Raw genomic sequence first — 21,993 nt, forward strand, 5'->3', positions numbered from 1 at the left:
TATGGAAAATTATATGAACGAACTAATGATGAAAAATGGCTTCTTTGGGCATACCGAAGGCACCAAAAAAGTTTCAGCCAAATTAAAAAATACAAAAATTAAAATTAAAGAAAAAAGACCGATTCCGTAGAGAACTGCTCAAATATAAAAATCATAATGTCGACTTCGTAAATAGTATCAATGAAATTTACACCAGTTTCTGTTGAATTTATTTTTTTACACATTAATTTGGGTAATATTTCACCAACAATACACAGCAAAAAATCCGATTGTAAAATCGCATGCAAAAGCATGCACATCACCTTCGTCAAAATAAACATTTAATATTACACACTGCATGTACAATTTTTGCAAACACAAAAAAAAGTTGCGACCGACGGGATTCAAACCCAGCACCAACAGTAAGGACTGGCGCCTTAGCCCACTCGGCCACCAGACCGATGAAAATCTGTAAAGATAAACGCATATATGAGCTTAACATTTCGGTCAAGTAGGTTTCCCATACTGATGGGCTACATATTTCTGGGTGTAAAATTACATGAAATTGCATAAAATAATGCAATTTTTATTTTACACCCAGCACTTTTACACGTAGCTGGATTACTATTTTTTTAGCTGTGTAGGTAATACCGTTGATTCTCTTTTTGCCGATACTGGAGGGACCGAGAAATACTTGAGCAATATATATCACTGGAAACAAGAATCGTCCCGATTGGTTGAGTTATGCCCGAGAACCAGCGAGTTGATGTTACCGTTCCACCTTTTTTTGGAGGCTTGGGCGTCCGTGTAAGTTGGACAATGGACATGCGTTGGGCGTTCCAGTGTTAAAAAGTAGAACTGATGTCACTGACATATAATATTCTCATCATCAACCCAAAAATTATATCATATCAGTCCACTCCACCAGAACAAATCCCACTGTGCGCCATCAACAACAACAACCCCCAGAAGAAGGTGCCGCACCCCTCTCCATTCTCTGCTAGGTTGTAGCCGGCTAGCCAGCTGGGAAAACACGCTCATTTGCTACTCATTCCGGTTCAGCCCCGCTTGAAGCTTGATCTGTTTGCCAGCAGCAAAGTAGCGCCGCCAGACCAATTCAGTCTCGGAAGTAAAGGCGCTGAAAGCGGACGCACGTTGCTCGTTTTTCGTCGAGACATCGCTCGCTAGTTCGCGTGTGAGAATAGCATTATTTTTGTCGTTTTGTTGTGATTCTTCTGGTTGGGTGAGAAGAGACGACGTCATCGAGACAGGGAAGACGACGTCAACGACGCCGGCTAGTGGCCAATCGTAGCCTGAGCTGCTAAGTGATCGAACTCGACGGAATCGATCGATGCGTCGCTGCTAAACAAGGCTGCAAACAAAGTTCGTGCTGTGTGCAGTGGCGGGAATTGTGTGCGTTGATTACACCGTGCAACACTTATTTGTGCTTAAATGGTCAAAATTGATTTTGTTATAATCAAAAAAAAAAAAAAACAGACAGTCAAGATAGTTTGTGAGCATTCACAGGAAATATGTCCTCCAAAAAGTGGAAAATTTTATTTTGCTACATTTATTGACAATCTTTCTGCAATCAAGTTTGTTAGTACTTCAATGATATTGTGCGTATCAGAGTTCAACTTTTTTGCGTATACCGTTTATCAACAAGTGATTCAACTCGATGTGGTATCACAATTCTTCATCAAACAACAAAAAGTCAATGGTATGATCCTGGTCAAGTGACTTGAAGCGGATGATGAAGTGATTAAGATTTTTTGTGATTCCTAGTTCTTCATTAAACTTTTGCTTTTGGCTTCGTTTATAGATTCCCTATTTTTTTTTTTTTGCAATGACGAAAACAACATTATGAAATTGAAATCCACCCTAGAAATTCGATCAAAGTAAAAATAAAATTTATTTACAGTGTTGAGAAGCGAATATAAGAGGTGTGGACTCTTGATCGATAAGACACTTCCAGAACCGAACCGGCTCGTTTGCCAGAAATATCTCAACGAGTTAATCATCCATATAGAGGCAACAACAGCAATAGAAAAATGGAATATATTATACGCGCGGAAAAACGAGCGCACACCGGGCACGCAGGAAGAATTTACAAATTATATTTGTTTTTCGCCAGTCAGCAGCCGGTAGTAGTAAAAGCATGGAAGAATAAATTACGAGGCCAACGGCAGTTGATTTCCGAACTCAGTTTTTAACGACCACCGCCCGCGCCAGTGTTGCTTGCTGAAATGATTTATGGATGCGCAAACATTCGTCTCAGTTAATTTTATAATAGATTTTAAGTGGTGTAGCGAAAAATTCCGCGTACTTTGGGATCACCCATAAATTCATGAGACGAATTCTGGAGCACGATTTTGTTTGAGGGAAGTAAGAATACTGGGCGTGTTGTTATTGCCGTGTTAGCATCAGACGGGCAAATTAGGGCTTCAAAAAACTAGCCTGATTTGTAGGGAAATTTGTCGTCTTTTCTTGTGTGTATTCATTTGATCTGAACGTATGCTTTTACCATATCCATAATGAACAAATAAAGCCCAATATTATGAAAATATCTATCTGCAAATTACTTTTCAAAACGTTTCTGTTCCACCATTGGCAAACATCACTAACTAACTTCAATCAACCAGATATCAGAACCAGGTCCACCCATTTGGTTTGAGATTTTTAAGCTGCGGTATTTTCGATCGATCTTTGGATAGCCTTGAGTTTGAGAAACGATATGCTTTGTTCTAAACTTAGCAAAACTCATATTAAGTGTCTTTTTTGACGGAGGTGATGTGCATGCTTTTGCATGCGTTTTTGTCATCGATTTTTTTGCTGTGTAGCGCAGCCAATCTTTCGAAAGGATCTTGGAGAGTGCTTAACTTAGATTACGCCTAGCACTCTTCTTGTCAATTATTAACATCTGCAGTGCGCCATTGCATCGGAATGCATTGAAACATCACAAGCGTTAAAGCGGCCAGGCCTACTGCGTAAAGCCGTATCGCAGAGATGATTCGTAATTGGGTTGAGTTTGAGCACTGAGTGTTCGAACAACAACACAATTCTGAATCGACAGGGGAGGAAGAAGCGTGGGGACACATCACCATAGGGGGATGACGTCGCTATTTTTAGACCACGTTTTCCACTTTTTCTTCATCGAAAGCGACTACTTTATCGACTTAATTTTGCTGGGCGAGATAGGACGTCGTCTATTTTTAGACGATGACTCAGCACTTTTCCACTTTTGCACTTCAAAAAACCAGATGGGAGCACGATGTAACCGCTACGTCCCTATACGCTCTCAGATTTTGGTTGTATTCGTTGGGAGAACCATGCTAAGAAGATTTGGTGATCCGGGACCCTCTGGGATGGGACATTGTATTTCCACAAATGCCCTGGACACTATTTGCCAGTCCAAGCTCACTAAGTCGTCATGGCCTAGTGGTTAGCATTTTTGCTTACCAATCCAAAGGACGGGAAATCGAAACCCGCATCAGGCGACTTTGATTTTTCGTTCATATTCATCATTTCAAATTTCTGTGTTCTAAACTTTCTCGTTGGGAGCAGATGGGCATCAAACCCAGAACCATTCGCTTACAAAGCGAACACCGTAACCAGTCAGCCACGGCCGCTCATGACTCATGACTTCACTAAACTTACTAATATTAACTAGGGTCTTATGGACGGATCAAACGGTCAAAATCGGTTCAACCAGTCCAGAGATAATAGAGTTCATTTTTTTTCGGTGCTCGGTCTTACATACATACACACGCACAGGCATTTGTTCAGAATTTGATTCTGAGTCGATAGGTGTAAATTAAGATGGGTCTACGAGTTCATTTCTCGAATGATTTAATAGGCTTTCCTAAGTAAGTTGTCCGGGACCCTAGTGTTGGGGTAAGCGTGGTTGCCTCTCACCCAGTCGGCTTGGGTTCGATCCCAGACACGGTCCCGGTGGCATTTTCGAGACGAGATTTGTCTGATCACGCCTTCCGTCGGATGGGGAAGTAAATGTTGACCCCGGTCTAACCTAAAGGGTTAGGTCGTTAGCTCAGTGCAGGTGTAGGAGTCGTCTCCCTGGGTCCTGCTTCGGCGGAGTCGCTGGTAACCAGTTGAACTCACAATCCAAAGGTCGTCAGTTCGAATCCCAGGGTGGATAGAAGCTAAGATGTAAAAAGAGGTTTGCAATTGCCTCAAAAATCAAGCCTTCGGACACTTAGTTTCGAGTAGGAATCTCGCAATCGAGAACGCCAAGGCAATGCTGTAGAGCGAACAATTTGATTTTTGATTTTTGAGTACGGTGAAGAAGGCAAAAATTGAGGGACCTGCAGATTCGAAATGAAAGTTAAATTTTCTTTCTAATCCCACATTTGTTTAAACCTTATTTTATATATATCAACACTATAGTAAATATGAGATTAAACCATCACCACGCTTTTTTGCCTTCCTCACTGAGGTAAGGCTATAATCCTGCTCTAAAAATGAACTTCGTAAAAAAAACGTCGTAGACCCACCTTCATGTATACATATCGACTCAGAATCGAAAACTGAACAAATGTCTGTGTGTATGTGTGTGTGTATGTGTGTGTATGTATGTATGTGACCAACAAACTAGCTCATGTTTCTCGGCACTGGCTGAACCGATTTGACCCGAACTTGTTGCATTCGACTTGGTTTAGGGTCCCATAGATCGAGTTTTATACAGATTGAAGTTTCGATAAGTAGTTCAAAAGTTATGTATAAAAAAGTGTTTTCACATATATTTGGATCTCACTTAACTGTATGTAAACTATGTCCGGATCCACCATCCGACCCATCGTTGGTTAGGTTATCAAAAGACCTTTCCAACGAGTCTAAAACATTGAAGATCTGGCAACCCTGTCTCGAGATATGGCCACTTAAGTGATATTGATGTACTTTTTTGAAGCCGGATCTCACTTAAATGTATGTAAACTATGTCCGGATCCACCATCCGACCCATTGTTGGTTAGGTTATCAAAAGACCTTTCCAACGAGTCTAAAACATTGAAGATCTGGCAGCCCTGTCTCGAGATATGGCCACTTATGTGATATTGATGTACTTTTTTGAAGCCGGATCTCACTTAAATGTATGTAAACTATGTCCGGATCCTCTATCCGACCTATTGCTGGTTAGGTTATCAAAAGACCTTTCCAACGAGTCCAAAACATTGAAGATCTGGCAATCCTGTCTCGAGATATCCCGACTTAAGTGATATTTTTGTACTTTTTGGATGCCGGATCTCACTTAAATGTATGTAAACTATGTCCGGATCCACCATCCGACCCATCGTTGGTTAGGTTATCAAAAGACTTTTCCAACGAGTCCAAAACATTGAAGATCTGGCAACCCTGTCTCGAGATATGTCCACTTAAGTGATATTTATGTACTTTTTGGATGCCGGATCTCACTTAAATGTATGTAAACTACGTCCGGATCCACCATCCAACCCATCGTTGATTAGGTTATCAGAAGATCTTTCCAACGAGCATAAAACATTGAAGATCTGGCAACCCTGTCTCGAGATATGCCCACTTAAGTGATATTGATGTACTTTTTGAAAGCCGGATCTCACTTAAATGTATGTAAACTATGTCCAAGTCCATCATCCGACCCATCGTTGGTTAGATTATCAAAGACCTTTCCAACGAGTCCAAAACATTGAAGATCTGGCAACCCTGTCTCGAGATATCCCGACTTAAGTGATATTTTTGTACTTTTTGGATGCCGGATCTCACTTAAATGTATGTAAACTATGTCCGGATCCACCATCCAACCTATCGTTGGTTAAGTTATCAGAAGATCTTTCCAAAGAGCCTAAAACATTGAAGATCTGGCAACCCTGTCTCGAGAAATGCCCACTTAAGTGATATTTATGTACTTTTTTATTCCGGATCTTAAAAATAGATGAAATTTTTGTACAATTCCATCATATCAGCCATTGTTGGTAATAAGTGAGGAAGGCTCCAATCACATAGGTGGATTAAGTTAGTTTTTTTATAGCAGATTATGTCAAGTTGCCATAAACACTCCATCCTAAAACGTTCCTACAAGATTTTATGAGCCCAGCAAAATGACCACACTAAAGCGTCTGGTTCTGACAGAAAGCTCTTGGTGAAACTAAGATCCGTTGCAGTCTCATCGTGCAGAACGTGACTCACATCGCCGATGGATAATTGCGCAGCCACGCGGATAAACATCGAGTTGCGGGCGCGCATTAATAATAATCAACGGCACTGAGCAGTCCCCAAGCCCTGACCTCTTGATTCTTGGACTCATCACGTCATCGCCACAGCTGAGAAAAGATTTGTGGTTAATCGTAATCGTGCAAGCCCTGGTAAACTTTGCCCTGGGCCTGTCAACACTTGAATGGGATTTGATGCTCAGATATTGGAATTTAAAAAATGCTAAAGCTATGCGAAGATGGGTTTGTAAGAATTGAAAGTCTAATACAACCAAGCACGAATTAGCATTTTTTGTTGAATTCGTATAGGATAAACTTTGTATGCTCGAATGATTCAAACACAGGTGACAATTATCATGCCTCTGTAATGGTACCGTCGAATTGTTCTTGTGCCACGACAATATGTTTAGTCAGTGAGCCTAACCTTGGTACTTGGAGTCAAATTTAGTTAAATTGAGCGATTACTTGTGAGACAAAGTTTTTCTGTGTAAGGTAATCGAGTCATCAACAGTGTTATGATTGCAACGTAACTTCATGCTTAATCAATTATTTAGCTTTGAATGATTCAGCCATCCAATAAATACAAATGTATATCTTATCAAACATCCTTTCAAAACTAATGATGTAGTTCTACTAGAATCTTGTCCGAGTAGAAGATATCCCCAGAGCTTTAGAACGTGCCCAAGGCTAACAGCGTGTCGATAAGTTTTCGTCTCCACGAACCAAAAAGTGAACGAACTTAGACCACAGAAGCTGACTGTGGGATTGTTGACTTTAAATGTTTTAAACCAGTTTCGGAATTGACGTTCACGAGGGGATACAAGTTCCATTGTTATTGTATACATTTCTGAAGAATGTGAATGTATTGCCAAGGTCAAATTGATCTTTAAAGAAATGTATAGATTTATTAAAATATATGTTTTGTTTTCTTTGTTATTATTCTTGAGAAATTTTCAAAGTGTGGCTCATTTCTCAATTATTGTTTTTAAAAATTACGATTTAGAAAATTTCTAACTTTTTATGTATTCCAATCGTTTTTTCGGAGTTCAAGCATGCAACTAGAGCGTCCAATTTCCCGGGGCTACAAAATTCCCGAGAAACGGGAAATTTTCATCGAATTTCCCGGGAATTCCCGGGAAATTCAAAATTTATTGAAAATTGTTCTAAACCTGGTTTTGATTAATGTTATTAATACTTTGCAATAAAATTGTATAGAATAGCAACTTGAATGGTAAAAATAAGCGTGAGGATCAATTAATGCATTGACTGCTTGTAAAAAAGCATACAACTTCAAGAGAATATATAATTTGCTTAGCTTTTATTGGTAAGCTGTCTTTCAACTCGTACAAAATATAAAAAAGATGATTAGTTTTTATTTTGTCAAGAAGTAGGTATTATTTTTTAATCACAGTATTTGGACAGTGATTAAAAGAATCCAACTATAACATTGCTTTCAAATTTGAGAGAATATGATAAGACATAATATTGAAAATTTAGCTTTAACAAAAAGAAAAAAATGCATGAAAAAATTACATCCCGGCAAATATTTTTTTCCAGGACAAATCATACTTGTTTCAGCCCATCGTTAAATAGATAAGCATGAAATTTACATCAGAATCTTCTTTTTCACTTAAAATACCATTTTTATGCTATGACAACTCAAAGTTTTCAAATATCAGGAGCGAGTTTCAGATTTTTTATTTTTTGGGTACCCTTGATATAATAAAAATTAGTTTTTTACGATTCAGTCTAATAAATGACTTCGGTAACTTTCGTAATTTTTGTTGCCCAACAAAAAAAACCAAACTCTATTCCCAGTTGTGGATGGTTTAGAAAATAATATCATCTGGAATAAACCTTGACATTAAATTTTTAGACGGCCTAACGAAGTTCAATAAGAACAGTAAATTGAATTATTGAAGTAACTTTTAATTCCTTAATTTTTTTGTAAATATAAAAGAAAATTGTATACTTCCGCTTCAATTTCAGGAATTCCCGAGAGTATTTCTTTTCGGGGAATCCTGGGATTTTTTTCTCCGGGACGGAAAGTCGTTTTTTTATTTTGCTGATATATTTTGTGAATTTCAAATTAGACCGATGCAAATATTTTTTAAAGTTTATGTCGCCCCTCTGTACCGGACTTAGTCCGTGCGTCCTACCCTAACTTTAGTTGTAGCAAAGACCCTCAGTTGAGTTGGGCACAGTGGCCAACGGTGCTTTCATTCACACCGTCAGCAAAGACGAGCACCTCGCGCATCGATACAGTTTTTTCGACACATGGCCAGCTTTCTGATGTGGGCTTTTGGGTTTTCCCTGGGGACATCAAGTGTCTTACCAGATGATTGATTGATTCATTATGTGTTAAGTCGTGGTAGTAGTAACATCAATATAATTAATTAATCTAGTTACATAATATAGATGATAAAATAACACATTGCTTTCTTTAGTACATTATATATCACATCATATGCGCCAATCCTTTTCGATCGCTGCGCACCTCATTTGAAAATCGGCCCAAAAAATCGATTTCGAAAAACTTCAAAATTTTAATGAAAATAGAAGTTTAATCAACTGAAAACCAATCCAAATGCATTTTTCTGCGTTTATACTCATATTTAGCATGTTTTTTCATCCAAATGAGAAACCCTGGCTTGAATTATATGCTTTTGAGTTTAAAGTAGAAAATTTGTTAAATTTGTCATAGAGTTTGATGATTAAATCAAGGAAAATATTTTAGCTCAAGCATTGAATTCGATTAACATTTTTATCGATTTTTCTGCCAAGAAATTCCTGAAAATAGATTCATTTAAATATCAACAATTCTTGTTTATGTGCCATGATAGACTCTGAATTAAATATGTAATCAATATTTGACCAGCAATACTAAGTATCAGAAAACATTGTTTCCGAAATTTTGCTTCTTCAAATTTACTCCAAGAATCAAAGCTGCACCCAAAGGAAAAATATATCTCAAAATCTGCAACATTGGATTTGCTGCAGAAAATGTCATATTTTATAACATTTTTTGCAGCAAGCCCGTAGATCATTTTTGCCCGCGTGTAAAAATTTCAGCGATCTGCAGTTCTCACCAACACATATAAAGCTGGCCCGTCCCCGAGCAACACTCCAAAGAGAAGCATATCTTGGTGCTCTTTCACTCACTTTTCATCAAGCATCCATGGCGCGGTGGTAGCGTGTCGGATCAATAACCAAGAAGTTGGTGGTTCAATCCTCGTTCTGCTAGGTGTTTTTTTTTTTGTGAAATACAACCAAAAAGCCGTCGGTAATGTCGATAATTGTCGGTAACGGGCAAAAATGTCATACTCCTATATCGCAAAAAATGCATGAGGACAGATTTCATGCAGATTCTGATATACTTTCATGCCGCCATGCATCACAATCATGCGACTGCCAGTTGGGTGTGGAATAACCAAAAGACCAAATAAAAATCTTTTCTTTAAGCAGTTTGTCATTACAATACACTTAAACATTTCTTTATAAAGCTAATCATTACCAAATAAGTAAAAGAAAAATTTTGCCATGGCCCATGAAAAGTATCGGGACCGCATTTACAAAGCGGGTTCAGTGGCTATAAACTTAATGTTAACAATCTTTAGGTTGATGATAACATTCCATAGGTCGCCAGTAAACATTTGGCATGACGTTTGAATGCATTTTAGATTGTAAAGAATATCCGACTTGCCGTTTTTTTTAAACTTGAGTTTGTTCTAAATAATACATCTTGAGGTACACAGACAAAATGATGGTAATATTCATCAGGAAATGGTGACAGATTTTGTAAAAAAATGTGTCCAAAAAATGATTAATTTTACCCCAGAAAATGATGAATTTTCATCAGTTTTTGGATGGATATTCATCAGGTTCACATTTTTACACATTTTTTATGTAATATTACTCAAAAAAGAGGTAATATTCAATCTGCCGAATTTTCAACATTCCAAAATTCAACTTTTTTTCTGTGTAGTTTGTTTTTTTTTTATTATTCCTTGAATAAAAAACAAACTACACAGAAAAAAAGTTAAATTTTGGAATGTTGAACATTCGGTAGATTGAATATTACCTCTTTTTTGAGTAATATTATATAAAAAATGTGTAAAAATGTGAACCTGATGAATATTTATCCAAAAACTGATAAATAAAATAGTGCTATAATTTTGATCTCGCTTTGAAAAATATTGGTAAAAAATGAGTAAAACACCGCTAAGCCGTCATCAAAGATGTTTGATAATATTTAATGACACGAGTTAAAACGTGACGACTGCCTAGACAATGAATGCCACTTGGAGCTATCAACACGCAATTGGTGCTAATGGCGATAAAACGTAATCCTGTTCGGCGGATGTTTTCATAACCAAATTATTCTATCTGATGCGAGTGCTTTGAAGCGCGTTATTCATTCACTACCGACAACCAGAGGCATTTCCACAAATCACGGTTTCAAACGTGTTTACAGCGAAGGTTTCCAGATTCTCCCAGGCTGACATAATTTGAGTTAGCAGCCTTCTACAACTGCCGCGCGAAGAACAAACTTCGTGACAATAGTCTATTTCTTTATTTTTCAGGAACTCACACAGCCGTTCATTGACGTAAATTTTGAACGACGGCGACGACGGCTTTTCATTGAAGTTTTCCTCTTTTATTGTTTGCAGAATCCATCATGATGAGGTCGTCGTTACCTTGGAGCAGGTGGCCTGGTCACGTTGTGGCTACAGCAGTGCTTTGCTGTTGCATCTGCGTACTGCTTCCCCTTGTCCAGGGACTAGACGGACAGGAAATTGATCTCGAATTTGCCAATCACGGCCGAGACACTGCCGTTGCCACTGCTGATAAAGTTGTTTCGGGTAAGTGTACAAGAACGTGCAGCAAAACACATGTTCACCATTAGCAAACTAATGAACAAACATCGACTCCAATGTTGCGGATGTTAAGCTTCGAGATTCAACTGCGTGTTCTGGAAGAAGACACCATTACGAACCCCAATATTGAGGTAAAAAGAGCTTAGCGAAGCCGGCGGCGGCCGGCAAGAACCAAATTAATTAATTCATTACAGTTTTATTGTTAATTAAAAAGTAATTGACTTTTCTGCGAGCAACAACAACAAACGGTTGCTGCTACTGGTAGCGTCGAGACGCCACCTCCGTCACTGCCGTCATCGTTTGCGGTTAGCCGTTTTTAGGTTATTTCGCTGTGTTCGGTCCGAAAAGTTTTTGCGCGAAAAATTGGTGCGGTTCTATCGATCCCGTGGCCAGGGCAACAATAATTACAAACTTGCCAGTTTGGGGTGCGGTGGAGACATCTTTACAAAATTGTTTAAGCGTTGTTGAAAAATTATATATTTTTGTTATTGCATCATATCTGATTAATCATACCAAACTGAAATTTATCATTTGAACAACTGGATCGAATCGGAACCACAGTTTAAATTTGGAATGCAGTTTTTAGATCTCTTAAAAGCATCAATTCAGAAATGTATGTTTAGCACAGTGGTAAGTAAAGTAAGTTGTTGCTGTTGTTGATTTTATTAGGGTAACATAAACCCTATGGGTCATTCGCTCCCAAAGTAAAGTAAATCTTTCCCTGCTTCAGAGGGGAACACCCGTGTAGAGTATCGGGGTCGGAATTTACAAAGCAGATTCAGTGACAGTTTATTAATCAACTTAATGTTAACATGTTAAGGTGTTAACATTCCATAGGATGTCTTCAAATCAAAATTCAAATTATATGCTCTACAGCATTGCCTTGGCGTTCTCGATTGCGAGATTTCTACTCGAATCTAGGTGTCTGTGCACAGCAAAAAATCCGATGGTAAAATCGCATGCAAAAGCATGCACATCACCTTTGTGAGCAAAAGCATGTAATATTGTATGAGAAAACGTGTACAAAAAAAGCATGAAAAAAATCAGGTCTGCTCACCCCAAAATAACATCAATCCAGCGAGGGTCATATTCAGATTACCAAAATGAATATGAATATAGTATACGAAGTACGGAAAACCTACTGTTACATTGGCATTGATCCAACCACTTTCATAGCGTCGAGATAGCCAAGCGGGTAGGGGCGGGGACTTGGTAATCTGAATATGACTCTTGCCGGATTGATGTTATTTTTGGGGTGACCTGATTTTTTTTTCGGTACAATATTACATGCTATTGCTCACAAAGGTGATTGTGCATGCTTTTTCATGCAATTTTACCGTCGGATGTTTTGTAGGTAATTGCAAACCTCTTTTTACACCTAAGCTTCCATCCACCCCGGGATTCGAACTGACGACCTTTGGATTGTTAGTCCAACTGCCTACCAGTCAAACTGCATCCACCGAGACAGGACCCAGGGAGACGACTCCTTCACCTGGATTGAGCTACCGACCAAACCCTCTAGGTTAGACCGGGGTCCGACGGAAGGCGTGGTCAGACGAATCTCGTTTCGAAAAATGCCACCGGGACCGTCTGGGATCGAACCCAAGCCGACTGGGTGAGAGGCAACCACGCTTACCCCTACACCACGGTTCCCGGCCAAATCTTCTTAAGATTTCTTGATAAGGTCCAGTTTGTGACGATACACTACCTTCCCTTAAATAAGCTATCGAATTCAGAAGGGAAAAGATCACCAGTTATGTTGGTCCGAGCCGGGATTTGAACCCCGATCTACCGCTTACGAGGCGGAAGCGTTACCACTGGGCTATGTGGCTAGGCAGCACAGTGGTCCAGATCGCAAAATTGAGTGAACTCTGTAAAACGATTTACATTTTAGAACTCTGTAAAACGAACATTTTCACACAAAGTGGAATTTTAGAGAAGAGTGATATTTAGAGAACTTTCGTTTCTGGCAAAGTATGTTGGACTTATCGGTCAAAAGTTACAGTTGATACAGGATGCAATTTTCGAACTGAAATAACTCTAGAAAGAGCAGGAACATTTTTGATTCACCAGACTGAAAACATGTCAAAGCTGTTTTACTCGTTTAACTCTAAATTTATTTTTGAATGCAAAAATGAAATTACTAGGAAAAAAATAATGCTACCACTCAAACAAAAATCTAAAATTGCCAAACTATATTGACTTGGAAAAAAAATAAAGTGAGCCATTTTTACCGTTTCAACTATCAATCCCAGCGAAATCACTCAGCTAGCTTATTTGGCCCTTATTATCCCACCAACCCCCCGGGGACACATAAAGCACCGAGCTTTCCATCTTCTGAACCACGCGGTTAATCCTCCGGACTTGGCACGCGGTGGTGAGCCCCACGGATAAGAGTGAAAAATTAATTTGCTACCACTCTGCTGTTGCTGCTGCGTGGTGGATTAGTACGAAAGTCTCCGTCATCAGACGAGCTGCCGCTGTCGCTGCTTCCGAAATTAGCTCGAAAGTTGGTGCTGGTCGGGGTTGGGTTGGTGCTGCATACTTCGGGCACAGTCACCAGAACTTGATGCCGGAAACCGCACCCGCAGAAATTATGACGAAAATCATCGTCTTCAGCAGGTTGATGACGGATTCATAAAACATGAAGGATGATTATGAGGGTTATTTTATTCATTGTAGACGAATGAAAAATTACATTTTCATGTATATTGTTTCCATTTTTAAAGAATCACTAGAGAAGAAGTAAGTATTAAGTTGATTGTAGATGACGGCCGTAAGTTGCGTACTTTTCGCAGTAACTTATCTATTTTACTTTACTTAATTATTCTAAGTAAAGTGATTGTAGATACCCCAGAATACGATTGCTCCAAATAAATCACTTTCAATATTATCAGTTTGAATGATATATTGAAAATTAAATCAAATTTAATTAACTGTGCTCTCTTGTTTCATCTAGATAGGCATCCCAGCAAGCTTAGTACAAGAGAGCACACGGGCATCAAATAGTCAACTCCAGAACGTATTTTCCTGAAATATAGTCTACAACAAACTAAGAACATAAAAGAAGACATTATTGTCTTTCAAAACTCAGATCAACTCCTTTTGAGAAATAAACTGATAAAACTTTCAGCGCCTCTCAAAAAGTTGCATTCCTATCAAAACATGCAGCAAAACCCGCTCGTACGGAATGTGTGTAAACATTTTATCTTTGAACTATAACGGCCTGTTTTCCTTGCGTATAAACTTTTCCCACGCGATTGCAAGGGGCACAAATTAGCACGCAGAGCAACAAATGTGAAAAGTCAAACAAGCAAAGTACACGTGAATGAAATTTGCTTTTCTTGCTCTAACATCCTCACGGGGTGATTTTCCCCTTCGATACCATTGGGATTGATTTTGAGTTCGACTCGACTTGGATGCTGATGCCGTTCATACTTCAGCGCTATAAGATGTGTGTACTTTGCGTTAAATCCCTTAAGAAAATGGTCTGCATTTAATACGTGAATGTGTTTTGCGTCTTACACTCAGTATCATGGAAATTGGAGATTATTTTCTTTTGTGAAGAAAAGAGGCATTAGGAGAGAACTCTATTGGTGTTTCTTTATGTTCTGTAAGAAACGGACACCTAGAAGCTCTTCCAATCCAATTCGATAAAAAAAACCAAGAGCCTCCATTGAACGTCAATGTTTTGGAGGCGTGATTCCATAGTATTTATATTCACATTTCAAGCTTTCATCTCTTCTACGCAACGGAGTGTGCGATGCTGATGTGGGTTATTCAATACATCTGCTTTTCTTTACTCCTTTGACAGATTCGAAACCCGCCGATGTGGCCACACGGCGAAAGCCGACGGAATCGTGGATGGTGCAGCGGAGAGACAAACCAAATAAATCATCCTTAAAAAAGTTCGTGGAAACAGATTGGGTCGAAGATTCGCAACAGTACGGAAAATCGAAGAAATCAATCTACGATAAGAAATATTTCGATTATCTGCCTGCGGAGCTAAAAGACTCTCCCGAGACTTCCGCCGACGTGCCTTTATCGAAACGAACCAATAGCAGGAGAATTCGACGCGGTGCCGACGCCACCGACGACGGAGATGAATCGCGACGCTCCAAAAGGCACGGTATGTGTGCGTAACATTTAATATCGAACAATTTTGCTGCTTTTTTTCATTCCCATAAATCATGCCAACGTTCTATATTGAAAGGCTGGTACGTTCAACCAGTGGCGTCCTACTCGTACACGGTGCCCCAGATGGTATATTCCGTCGGTAACTGGCCGCCAGTGGTGTCTCAGCAGTACCCAACGGTCTACCAGCAGCAGCCGAGTTTGCCGTTTGGACCAACGTACGGGAACAGAGGTCACTTTACTACACCGGCTACCGTAGATCGGACATATCTTCCTCCAACCACCACCAGAAGACCCAACTCTACGCCACCGGATCGGACCTATCTGCCCGTTCCGAGTCCGTCTCCAAACAGTGAAGGTCCAGTTGATGGTGGCCTTGGTAATCGCTTCAACTTCGAGAACAATCCAGACCGGTTCGTTTTCGATGTCGTGTATGACAATAACAGAGTTAACTATAATTTGAGTGAGTATTTTAAACAGTGGTCGAAATTTTATTTTAATTGATCCTTATTCGTTTTCAGTGCCACGACCTCAGCAAGGTAAGCAATATTAAAAGCGTTTTGCCTTCCTCACTGAGGTAAGGCTATAATCCTGCTTTAAAAATGAACTTTGTATAAAAACGTCGTAGATCCACCTTATACATGAAGGTGGAACAAATGTGTGTGTGTATGTGTGTGTGTATGTATGTATGTGACCAACACACTAGCCATGTTTCTCGGCACTAGCTAAAACCGATTTGACCCGAACCTGTTGGATTCGACTTGGTTTAGGGTCTCATAGACCGAGTTTTATACAGATTGAAGTTTCGATAAGTAGTTCAAAAGTTATGTATAAAAATGTGTTTTCACATATATCCGGATCTCGCTTAAATGTATGTAAACTATGCCCGGGTCCATCATCCGACCCATCGTTGGTTAGATTATCAAAAGACCTTTCCAACGAGTCCAAAACATTGAAGATCTGGCAACCCTGTCTCGAGATATGCCCACTTAAGTGATATTGATGTACTTTTTGGAAGCCGGATCTCACTTAAATGTATGTAAACTAAGCCCGGATCCACCATCTGACCCATCGTTGGTTAGGTTATCAAAAAACCTTTCCGACGAGTGCAAAACATTGAAGATCTGGCTACCCTGTCTCTGAATATGCCCACTTAAGTAATATTGATGTACTTTTTGGAAGGCGGATCTCACATAAATGTATGTAAACTATGTCCGGGTCCACCATCCGACCCATCGTTGGTTAGGTTATCAAAAGACCTTTCCAACGAGTCCAAAATATTGATGATCTGGCAACCCTGTCTCGAGGTATGGCCAATTAAGTGATATTTATGTACTTTTCTATTCCGGATCTAAAAAATAGATTAAATTTTTGTACAACTCCATCATATCAGCCATTGTTGGTAATAAGTGAGGAAGGCTCCAACCACATAGGTGGATTAAGTTAGTTTTTTGCCTTCCTCACTGAGGTAAGGCTATAATCCTGCTCTAAAAATGAACTTTTTATTCAAAGCTCGAAGACCTTCATCTGGCAACCCTGTCTCGAGTTATGACCACTTAAGTGATATTTATGTACTTTTTTGAAGCTTAAATGTATGTAAACGATGTTCGGATCCATCATCCGACCCATCGTTGGTTAGGTTATCAAGAGACCTTTCCAACGAGTCCACATAATTGAAAATCTGGCAACCCTGTCTCGAGTTATGACAACTTAAGTTATATCTGTGTACTTATTTTTCTGGACCTAAAAAAATAGCTGAAATATGTATCCAAACCACTCTTATTATCCATTGTTTGTAAAAAGTGAGGAAGGCATCAACCACATAGGTGGATTAAGTTAGTTTTTTGTTTAGTTCTTGGAACACAAACAGTCACAATCTTTGAATTTCAATTGGCGATTGATTTAATTTAAATCAAAAAGGACTAAACAATTGGGAAACTATCATTCATATTTCATGTACCTGCACCAAAAAAAAATGCGATTGTACTAAATTGTACCAACTGCTTTTTGGACTTGAGTCTTTTTTTCGACCCATCCCATATATATTGCTGAAGACGCATGGAATTTTAAAACTGAAAAAGATGGAAATGTATTACTGCCGCTCAAATCTAGTCCCATATGTAAAAACAGCAAGCCGAGAAAAACGCAAGTCAATTTTGTCCCGCCCATATGGCTACGTGTTAGAAATTCACGTAAAAGTGGAATTTGCTAAGGTTGTCTACAATAAACTTCTAAATTTTTGAAAGTTCACCAAACTGCATCATTAACTCAAAATTGACGAAATTACATACGGGACGGACTTGGTTTGAGCTGCAGTATAGCTACGGTGTTTTTTTAAATTAATGACAAGCTCATTGACCTGACGCCCTATTAGATGTCAAGGTTGCGACTGCTTCATTATTTCGAAATGAATCCACATGTTACCAACGTTTCCTAACTCACGAACACCATGGATCGAGTTTGACTCGCAAGTTAATTTAAAGTTTCAATCCAATGCATAATTGATAAAATCAGTTCCAACCAACTCCGAACGCCATCCCATTAAGGGTGAAACACCAAAATTAACCGTTGGGTAAAAATAGAAACTTCTGTAGCAGATTGAACTTGATGTGGGTTCAGTTTATAACTTATTTGTGTTTTCGATCACAACGAGCAGACCCCGCCACATGATGCCGATTTCGTTTGCCAGTTTTACCCAATAACGACAATGTTGTGTGTGTATGTTGTTGTTGTTTTTCCTATAGGACGAATTCCCCCGACAACTAGGCGTCCACAGGCATCGTTTCGGCCGGAAACTGCCACGGTTGGAGTTCCCGGACGAACCACGACCACTCCGCGGCCGTCGATTCAGCACAACAGCGATGACGATTACGATTGGTCCAGTCTCGGCCTTGACTCAGACAGTAAGTAGTCGAGTGCCAAGTGTGTGCACCATGTGCGTTTCAAGGTGGCCCTATTTTGCAGGGAGCATTGCCTCTTTTTTTATTTATAAAGCAACGAAAACTTACTTGATTGTGTTTCTTTTTTGTGTTTTTTTTTTTTGTAGTTGGAAATAGACTAGGTAAATGGCAATATCTTGCACTTGCTTCTTGTTGACGCATGGCATGTATTATTTTTGGATAAGCTGCACCGTATTCGATAAATAGGCACGCAGAATAGTTCGTACAACGGTACACGACCAGCCTGTAGAATGTGGAGAACCTATTCATTTGTAATGTGAAATGTTTTGTTTGTGGTTAGCGTGTAACTAAGTCATTGATGTAGCACATTAACAAAAAATGCACGTTCAATTGGTACTAGGCTATGAAAGCATCAATGATGGTCGTTACACTTTTAAAAGTTTCTACCCAGGTGGATCGATAGTACAAACGTTTTTTTGTCACTAAAATCGATTCACTTGAGGCTCACCCAGGATTTCAACGAAATTTGATATTTTCCCAGGCGCCGGTGGAGATGACTCGAACAATGACGTTTCTGGCTCTGGCACCGGAAATCAGGGCCGGAAGAAACCCTCCAAGTGCACGTGGGCCATTGCCAACTGTTGCAGTCACAATTCGGACCGAATTCGTTACTACTGCTTCGAGCAAAATCAGTGCTACGGTGCATTCTGGGGTGAAAATGTCTGCCGCCGGTACTTCCAGGCAGCGTTGAAGGAAATTGAAACCTACTACGATGTTTGATCCGGGCAAACATTGGGTTTGTACATTTGAAGTTCTTAATAAGCTGATACTCCCAATATCTTAGTGGATAGTATGATAATGAGGAAAATATATATTTATTGGGGTGGTTCGAATTTGTTTTTTTGCCTTAAACTGCTGGACTAAACTCTATGGGTGTACTGATTCTGCATCTCAAAAAATAAGCTCGATTGGATGAAACACGAGCAGCCATATATTTTCGATACGAATTTGTATGTAGAAGGTCACTTTTTCAGTTATAGACAATTTTGAGCGTGTTGGTAGCTTTTTTTTCTATTCATGTAAACATCATAGGCGTATAGGCCGGCTTCAAGCATTTTATATTGGGCTTCTAGAGCTTTCATCCTCTTGTGCTGAGATTTGGGATTAAGAATCAATACACCTGTAAAATTCGGCCCTAAAATGGAAGGCGATGAGTTGAATTCAAACTTTTTTAATAACGTCAAAAAGCAGTGCATTTGTCTTTTGCGAATATTCAGATGTCAATAACAACACTATCGAAATATTTAAAAAAAATGAGTGCTAGAAATTTCATTTTCCTTTGTTTAGCAACTTTTTTTCTTTTTAAATTATCTGCATTTTGTAAATATATGTTGATTAACTCAGCACCAAGCATGATTCTACATAATAAAAAGATGCATAAGATCAGATTTTCTAGAAACGCTAACTTTGTGTTTCCTTTGATGACTCCATCCCTAAACTTAACCCTAGGTTAAGATTACACATATAGCGGAATTTACGTTAAATGAATTTAATGCTATTCATGACAATTAAAATGATCGCACCATCAAATTGGAGCCAAGCTGTGAAAAAATCATAATCTGAGTAACAATGTTCACAGTCAAACTAGAATAACATTAAAAATTCCGTTCCGTCCTCATCAACAACCCCCATTAAGGCTCTTCCAATCAATCTACTGTATTACCTATAAAACTTTTCCAATTCAACTTGTCCTGACGTTACCGCTACGGAACAACGATATTTGTCAATCTAGGTCAATCATCCGTAAGCTGCTTCCCATCAGGCTAAATCGATCTTACCGAGATGGACGGCATCTTCTCTTGTTACTTGTTTTTATCAGCCTTACGCTCAATCATATTATGAATAACTTTCAACCGCAGATGCTCCATCATAGATAGATATAGCAGAATACGCGTTGTCTTCTCCTGCGCTTTTCGTTTAGTAGTTGTCCCCGACAACTATCTTTGGTCGCATTCATGCTCTACTGTGGAAATGCCTATTTATGTCGGAATTATTTCCTGTTTCTCCTTGGACAGATGCTGCTCGAAAATTACAAATTGAACCGGTACAGGAGTTGTGAACGAAAAGTTATAAATATTCAGTTTCGAATTTGTAGGGAATCGACAAGAAAAGATTTAAACACACTTTATAAAAATAATCATGCTTCTCAGAGTAAAAACAAAAACATTTTCAATTTGCACAGATATTATTTTTTCATCTGGCTAATAAAAGTTTTGATGAGCAAGCATTACGCCCCAAACCGCTCGCTAACTCAATTCGAGTCCCGTCAAGTTCGTCCTTTGCCGTGCTTAAAAATTCCATAAATAAGTTTAAATAAATAAAGGTTAATCAAACTTAATCCTCACATCACACAGCAAAAGAAGAGTGGTTCGGTAGCCACTCTGTTCGCACAAAAGGGGCCTGAATCCGGAAGATATGCCGTAAAAAGGTTAGCAAGGTTTAGAAGAGGGGAAGAAGCATGCGCGGAAGGTGAAAGTGCCAGACGAGCGACGTCGAAGAGAAATACGGAAGCGGAAATACGCCAGCGAGAACGCACCCACCAAACATTTTCCTTCAAATTGAATTTTCCACGACAGACGTTCTAAGCGATTCCTGATGCCTGTTCTCTTGAGTGCTGGTGGACTCAACGAAGCCTAATCGTAGACACTGCTGCAAAGTGGGTGTGTATTTGTGGAAGTGTATTTATAGAAGGTGAAAGTGTAGCAGTGGAGGTGGAAGGTTGTTTTTTGTTAGGGCAGAGGTTCTTAAGTGGGAATTTAAGTACAATTTTTTTATGAGCTAACGAGTTTAATTTATCATTTTTATAAATAAATCAATAACTTTTCGTATTCTTTTAAAACATACATATCGAAACAATCTTTTCTTTTCTGAACAGCTGTTTTTCAGGATAAAATTGTTACTAGTAACTAGTAAGAAAAACCCAAGTAACCACACACACTAAATCAAAACTCTAAGTTCGCCATAGCTAAGCTTTCTCAATGCTTTGTTTTTTGAAATTTTGAAATTAAATATGTCTTTATTGAACTTTCTTATAATAATTACATTTCATTTACATTTTAAGTGGTATGGCCTAATGCTCTTCATCTTTGTTGTATTTTTCGTTTTATTATTAACTGTTCACATTCATTTATTTACTTCAAATTGTTTTACATTTTTGCATTGAATCGAATACATTTGGGTAAAAAGAAAAAAAAAAAAAAAAAAAAAATCATTTAAACAACTAATCCTAACTTAAAACTAAAATGAAAATTCTTTGAATTATTCAAAATCATTAGAACGAGTAAACTACGAACTGTATTTTAAGATGAATGCTCCAAGGGTTCTTACTTGATCCTGGCGAGTTTTGCACCCACGCAGAGTTGTTGTCATCTCGATGAAAATGTTCAAAAGTTCTTGTGGTGAAAACAGGTCACTACTGCCTTCACCCGTTGATGCTGGTTGGTTTTCCCTCGGTTGCTGACTGAATCCAGGAGGTGTTGTATTCTCAGCAACTTTTTGCCGCTGATTCAACGGCAATGGCTGCAGATTTGGAGCCACTCGAACAGATCCCGCTCCAGGTGACGCCAAAGCAGGAAAATCCACGTCCGTGAAAGTTGGTGGTGTTTTGCGACGATTTGGTTGGTGCCTCGTCGTCGCTTGCTGCCGAATTTTCACAAACTCAGCACGTTTTGGGCAGCTTCGATTCTTGGTAGAATGGTCGCCGCCACAATTGAAGCATTTCGCTTCGATGTTCTCGTTGATTGTTTCGCAAGCTTGAGTTTTGTGCTCACCTCCGCAGGTTGCACAACGACTCTTGATGAAACAGTTCCTTCCACCATGCCCAAACTGCAAACAGTTCGAACA

The 21,993-nt window shown here is 39.1% G+C and overlaps 2 protein-coding genes across 23 annotated transcripts in view; one reads left to right on the forward strand and one right to left on the reverse strand.

The window, feature by feature from the left end:
* The window catches only part of LOC6046774, a 79,451-nt gene that overhangs the window by 29,133 nt on the left and 28,325 nt on the right, over positions 1 to 21,993 (reverse strand). The gene's annotated exons all lie outside the window — the stretch shown is intronic.
* On the forward strand, positions 1,083 to 19,549 carry LOC6046776. 7 transcript variants are annotated; one of them, XR_005276655.1, is made up of 8 exons: positions 1,083 to 1,392; positions 10,850 to 11,041; positions 14,871 to 15,185; positions 15,270 to 15,653; positions 15,712 to 15,729; positions 17,935 to 18,093; positions 18,237 to 18,401; positions 18,632 to 18,723. XR_005276655.1 is itself a non-coding variant. In XM_038249008.1 (8 exons), exons 2-8 carry the CDS (start codon positions 10,858 to 10,860, stop codon positions 18,868 to 18,870), a joined length of 1,314 nt encoding a protein of 437 aa, XP_038104936.1. In that variant the 5' UTR covers positions 1,083 to 1,390; positions 10,850 to 10,857; the 3' UTR covers positions 18,871 to 19,549. The 7 variants fall into 7 exon arrangements, 6 of the variants coding, with proteins under 6 accessions (XP_038104936.1, XP_038104937.1, XP_038104938.1 ...); XM_038249008.1 differs by having other exon boundaries at positions 1,083 to 1,390; positions 18,237 to 18,251; positions 18,632 to 19,549; XM_038249009.1 differs by having other exon boundaries at positions 1,083 to 1,362; positions 18,237 to 18,251; positions 18,632 to 19,549.

The sequence above is a fragment of the Culex quinquefasciatus genome, chromosome 1, assembly GCF_015732765.1.
Source record: "Culex quinquefasciatus strain JHB chromosome 1, VPISU_Cqui_1.0_pri_paternal, whole genome shotgun sequence".
Lineage (NCBI taxonomy): Eukaryota > Metazoa > Arthropoda > Insecta > Diptera > Culicidae > Culex > Culex quinquefasciatus.